A 5,907-nucleotide genomic window follows, 5' to 3' on the forward strand; every position below is an offset into this window, starting at 1 on the left:
GTCCTGATTTTAATTTTTTCAGGCTCCTCTCCTGTTTTTAATTTTTTTAGGCTCTTCTCCTGATTGTAATTTTTTTAGGCTCTTCTCTTGATTTTAATTCTCTTAGGTTCTTCTCCTGATTTTAATTCTCTTGGGCTCTCCTCCTGATTTTTATATTTTTAGACTCTTCTCCTGATTTTCATTTTTTTTAGGCTCTTCCCCTGATTTTCATTTTTTTTTTAGGCTCTTCTCCTGATTTTAATTCTCTTAGGAGAAGAGCCTAGAGAATTAAAACCAGGAGAAGAGCCTAATTACACAAGTAAATTTTCAAACCACCAGCAATCACAAGCCAATTATCCGATTTCCCAAAAGAACTACACGAACAAATACGGTTATAAAACAACAAAAAAAATGCCATAAGTAAAAAATCGCATAGCAACAGTGCCCCCTGGTGACAGAGAAAAGGAATTGCACATAAATTTGAGATGAAATACTGCCACCTGCTGACGGAAAACAGGAACTGCATTGAAAAAATTTTGAACAGCGCATGCGCAGTCGTTGGCAAAACGCCGGCGATCACGTGGTAAGTAAGGGCAGGCAGGAGAGGGACCGGCGACGCATGCGCAGTGGCTCTCGTGCCGGTGCAGCGCTCCCTGCTCGAGTTAAGGGCCGGTTTCGGCGGCAGGGCGGGACTCGCGGTCTCCCGTCTGTCCCGGGGTGTGTGTGGGGGGAATAACGTGAAGATTTCTTGGGGTGAAAGCGCAGAAATTAGCGAGGAGGGACGCTAATTTGGGTAAACTCGGTCACCGGAAGTAGTGAGCGACCGGAAGTCCTCCAAGGCCCCGGCCCGGAAGTCCGCCAAGCCCATAGCAAAGGTGGCGCCGCCAGGACCGGAACGACCACACTAAAGATGGCGACCCCTGCCCGGAAGTTCGCCAAGCCCACAGTAAAGATGGCGCCGCCAGGACCGGAACGACCACACTAAAGATGGCGGCGAGAGGCTTCCGCCGCGACCCGGACCCCCACCCCGCGCCCGCAGCGCCGTCTCGCCGCGCTGCTTCCCGCTGCGGGGACAGGGCGGGCGCGGGCGGCAGGTTCGTGGGCGGCGGCAGGCACCGGCGCCGGCAGCCCCCGTCTCGGGGCCGCGGCGCGCGAGGACCGCATGGCGCGCACGTCGCGCCGCCCTCTCGCCCCGCTCCGCTCCCGCCCCTGCCCCCGCTTCTGCCCCCGCTTCTGCCCCGCTCGCTCCCGCCGTGCCCTGGAGATGCTATCGGGGCTGCGCCGCCGCCTTCCCCCCCCGGAAGCGACCCACGGCGGCAGATTCGACGGAGATCGACCCCGGGGTAAGCTGGGCGCGTCCAAAGGCGCCGCGGGTCTCGCCAAGGAGGGGAGGGGGGGGGGGGAGGCGCGCGGCTGCAGTGCCGCTCCCGGCCGTGTCCGCCAGGCGGCGACTGTGAGGCAGGGCCCGGCGCTCGGCGGCGCTCTTGCAAGCGACGCCCCTGGCAAAGCGGCGCTGCTTGGGCACTGCCGGCCTTCCCCCGGAGTGCCCGGGCTGGCCCAGCACCTGGCCGAACCTCTTAGGGAAGAGGCAAGGAACAACTGCGCTTCTTCTGCCCTTTCTTTAGCCCGGGACTGGAACACAGACAAAATCAAGGGGCTCTTGGACCTGTGCAGGCTCCGAGCAGTTTTCAGCCTTCCTTAGCAGAGCATTCTCACCCTCCGAAAAGCTGAAAGGCTTTAACAGCTGGAGACGCGCCTGCAGCTGTGCAGATTAATGTAGTTTCTTTTAGGAAATGAGGGGGAAGTTTTCCTGTTGGGAGCCTAAATACCGAGTCTACTCTGCTTTTTCAATCAGGTGACGAAGCTTATGGAAGAAAAGAACAAAGGCCTCGAGGTGAGTACATTCTACCGAGTTCTGCTTTTCTGGCATCGGTTTGGGAAAATCACGTGAAATTCTAAAAAGCTTCTCTCCGTGTTTTCTAGTTGTTTTTTCAGCCTTGCTCTAAGTTTCATGTAGAAAAGGGCATAGAATTATTAGAACAGACAAACTAGACTTCCTCGGGAGAGATGGAAGAAAAGTCTGCTGATTCCAGTTCTGCTTTTCTTGTCTTCCCTTCGACTGTCGTTTTCTCTCCCCTACTGTTCAAATAGGCTGCAGTTAATTGCTCTGCTGAAGAGTTTGCTGTCCTAAGTGTCTGTCAAATTGATGCCTTCAACTCAAGACAGCACCTGCTCCTTAGTTACAAAAAGTTCCTCACAGGAAATTTTCAGGCGTGCCCATAAATCTCCTCGCTGTTTGTTTGGGAGAACAGGCTTTTCTCGTCTGTAACAGAACAGTCGTGTCATCTGCTCTGGAATGCTGGTGGCAATCTAGTCAGAAGAGGACCCCGTGCTTCACTAATTTTCCCTTTTTGTTGTTGGGGGTGACTTCTTCCCAGGCATGTTATTCTTGACCCCCCGGGGCAAACGGAGGTGTCAGCGTCAGGAGCCATCCTAACTGAGGCCCTGGGAGGTCAGTGCTTTTTGTGTGACTGGACGGTGAAGCTGTCTGTGGGAATGACCTGGCTATGGCTCAGTGTAGTCCTAATTAAGGTGTCTTTTACTCCGTGTTCCCAGGCTGCCTCTTTCCCTTCGGTCGCCGTGGGTGTGCCGGACGCCTCTGGCAGGACTAACCCTGTGGCTTTTATGTCCAGCGTGCTGTGCTGTGTGTGCCTGCAGGTAAGAAAAGCTGGGAGTGCAGTCCCTCTGCTTTGGTTGCTGTGTCTCTTTGGGAGTGATTTTGGAGGGGAATGCCAGAGCGATTTGGTTTGAAGGGGACCTTCAAAGGCCAGCCTGTCTTCCGTGGGCAGGGACACCTTCCACTGTCCCCGGTTGCTGCGAGTCCCGTCCAGCCTGGCCTGGAACACTTGCAGGGATGGGGCAGGCTCAGCTTCCCTGTGCAGTGTGCTCTGATATCTCTCCACTGGCATCCTGAAAAATTTTGTCAGCACGTTTTGTGTGACAATGGTAAGCGGGACCTGGGTGAAAATTGGGGTTCTCTGAGGTGCAGAGGGAAAGAATTCTCCTTTGAAGTCCAGTGTAATTCAGTTTTGCACGAGTCTTGTCTGACTTATGTTTGAATTGCTTTCTATTCTAGGCAGTTCTTTTAAATTAAACTTTTGTGTCTCCCCCCCAGTATCTTGTACAAGACAAAGCTACCTTTCCTCGTGGGAACGGACTGGCCGGGCTTTGGCAATCTGGCCCCTCGAAAGACTAAGTGACCTCTTCCAACAGGGGAAGACTTTCTGGCAAGCGGTGCCAGGAAGAACTGGAGTTTCTGGAGAATAAAAGCTGGAAGCGTGCCCCTGAAAATCCCCAGCCCTGGGTGGTCAGTGGTCTGACTTGCACGGACCGGTGGCCTTGGCCAGGAGCGGTCCTGGGGAAGCGCCTTTGCCCAGGCTGTAATTTTAATTTCCCTTGGATGCTTGGCAAAGCCCCTCTGGGTGAGCCCCAGTGCCTGGCAGGAGCAGAGCGGGCTTCCAGGGAGGTATTCACCTGGTCAGCGTCAGGAACCATCCTACCTGAGGCCTCGGTGAGTGCTTTTTGGACGACTGGACGGTGAAGCTGTCTGTGGGAATGACCTGGCTATGGCTCAGTGTAGTCCTAATTAAGGTGTCTTTTACTCCGTGTTCCCAGGCTGCCTCTTTCCCTTCGGTCGCCGTGGGTGTGCCGGACGCCTCTGGCAGGACTAACCCTGTGGCTTTTATGTCCAGCGTGCTGTGCTGTGTGTGCCTGCAGGTAAGAAAAGCTGGGAGTGCAGTCCCTCTGCTTTGGTTGCTGTGTCTCTTTGGGAGTGATTTTGGAGGGGAATCCCAGAGCGATTTGGTTTGAAGGGGACCTTCAAAGGCCAGCCTGTCTTGCGTGGGCAGGGACACCTTCCACTGTCCCCGGTTGCTGCGAGTCCCGTCCAGCCTGGCCTGGAACACTTGCAGGGATGGGGCAGGCTCAGCTTCCCTGTGCAGTGTGCTCTGATAGCTCTCCACTGGCATCGTGAAAAATGTTGTCAGCGTGTTTTGTTGGACGACGGTAAGCAGGACCTGGGTGAAAAGGACATTCTCTGAGGTGCTGGGAGAAGGAGGACTCGTGCGGGCACCTCCAGAGACAGCGGGAACGGGAGCGTGCTGCGGAGGAGGGAAATTCCAGGGGGTGGGTGCCGAGAAATTTGTCCTTCCCTCGCCCTGTGCTCTGCACTTAGCAGTGGGTCAAGTGCAGAAGTTTCCTGGGGACCCTGGGAAATGATGCCGGGTCTGCCAAGAAAAGTGGGGCCAAAGGAGCAGGACCTGGGTCTGCCAGCGTGGGAGAAACAAGGGACGGGTCATCCTCTGCCTCCAGGAGGGAGGGCAGCAGGAAAGGCCACGGACTAAAGCACTGAAGTGCCGTTCCCCAGGGAGCCCCTGCCCAGACCTGAACTTGCTTCTGCACTTGCTGTCCCTTTCCCAGCGGAGCCGAAGCGTCGGGTGCGGCTGCCGGGGGGATGGAGCTGCCAAGGACAAGCTGGGAGGGTGTTTGCGAGGGAAGGGGGTAGAAGGAGCTCTTGATGTGCTTTGTTTACTTCTTCATCCCACAGAATTGCCACGAGAGGAAATACTTCAGAGGGGCTTCCCTCCAGATAAGGCCTGAAGATGCCAGGAGGTTTCAGCCGGGAGGAAAGGAGCTGTGGAAGAAAAGCAGCCTAAAAACAGCCAGTGGGGATCATCAGGTTTTCCAGCCAAGAAGAACAAGGAGAGAGATGAGGGAATCGGGTTCCAATTCCTAATGCTTTGGTGGGTGCAGGAATGATTTCTGTGTGTTTTCCAGTCCCTTTGGATTCCTGAGATGATTTTAAAATGATGGCTTTAGCAATCAACTAAATCGCAGATGTTGTTTTTGAGAGGAAATGATGCCAAAGAAATGCAGAGTTTTGGGTCAGTTTTGGGGATGATTTGGGTCAGTTTTTGGGGTCAGTTTGGGGTCATTGTTTGGGGTGATTTGGGTCAGCTTTTGGGATGATTGGGGTCAGTTTTGGGTCAGCTTTTGGGATGATTGGGGTCAGTTTTGGGTCAGCTTTTGGGATGATTGGGGTCAGGTTTTGGGGTCAGTTTTGGGTCAGCTTTTGGGGTGATTTGGGTCGGTTTTGGGTCAATTTTTGGGGAGCACTGGGTGTTACTGGGGGTTGTTGAGGAGCACTGGGTGTTACTGGGGTGTACTGGGGAGCACTGGGTGTTACTGAGGGTTGTTGGGGAGCACTGGGTGTTACTGGGGAGCACTGGGAGAGAAAATGAAAAATAAAGAGAATAAAAAATAAACGAAGTAAAGAAGGAAATATAAAAAAGAAAATTTAAAAAAAAAGGCAAAAAAACTAAAAAGGAAATAAAATGAAAATGAAATAAAAGAGAGAAAAAAAAAAAAGAAACCCCTTCTTGGGCACCCCGTTTCCTCTCCTCCCCCCCCCCGAACCGTAAATTGCGGGGTCATCACCCCTAAAATGTGAGAAGGGGACCCCGAAATGTGGGTGAGGGAACCCCAGGGAGCCGGAAAAGTGGAGGGGGAGCCGCAGTAAGAAAGCGAAGCCGGGCGGTCGGGCGGCGGGGTGGGGGGGGTGGGGTGGGGGGGGCGCATGCGCAGTCGTTGGCAAGACGCCGGCGATCACGTGGTAAGTAAAGGGCAGGCAGGAGAGGGACCGGCGACGCATGCGCAGTGGCTCTCGTGCCGGTGCAGCACTCCCTGCTCGAGTTAAGGGCCGGTTCCGGCGGCAGGGCGGGACTCGCGGCCTCCCGTCTGTCCCGGGGTGTGTGTGGGGGGAATAACGTGAATTTCTCCTGATTTTAATTCTCTTGGGCTCTTGTCCTCATTTTAATTTTTTTAAGGCTCTTGTCCTGATTTTAATTTTTTGAAGGCTCTTGTCCTGAT

The 5,907-nt window shown here is 54.2% G+C and overlaps 1 protein-coding gene across 1 annotated transcript; it reads left to right on the forward strand.

The window, feature by feature from the left end:
* The first annotated feature begins 225 nt into the window (after positions 1–225).
* On the forward strand, positions 226–1,874 carry LOC127463942 (basic proline-rich protein-like). The gene is made up of 3 exons (XM_051773971.1): positions 226–854; positions 932–1,322; positions 1,835–1,874. The coding sequence occupies exons 2-3, from the start codon at positions 967–969 to the stop codon at positions 1,836–1,838; spliced, it is 360 nt and encodes a 119-aa protein (XP_051629931.1). The 5' UTR covers positions 226–854; positions 932–966; the 3' UTR covers positions 1,839–1,874.
* The last annotated feature ends 4,033 nt before the right edge of the window (positions 1,875–5,907 follow it).

This window comes from Manacus candei, unplaced genomic scaffold, assembly GCF_025592945.1.
Source record: "Manacus candei isolate 608988 ecotype Guabito, Panama unplaced genomic scaffold, ASM2559294v1 h1tg000182l, whole genome shotgun sequence".
Classification (NCBI taxonomy): domain Eukaryota; kingdom Metazoa; phylum Chordata; class Aves; order Passeriformes; family Pipridae; genus Manacus; species Manacus candei.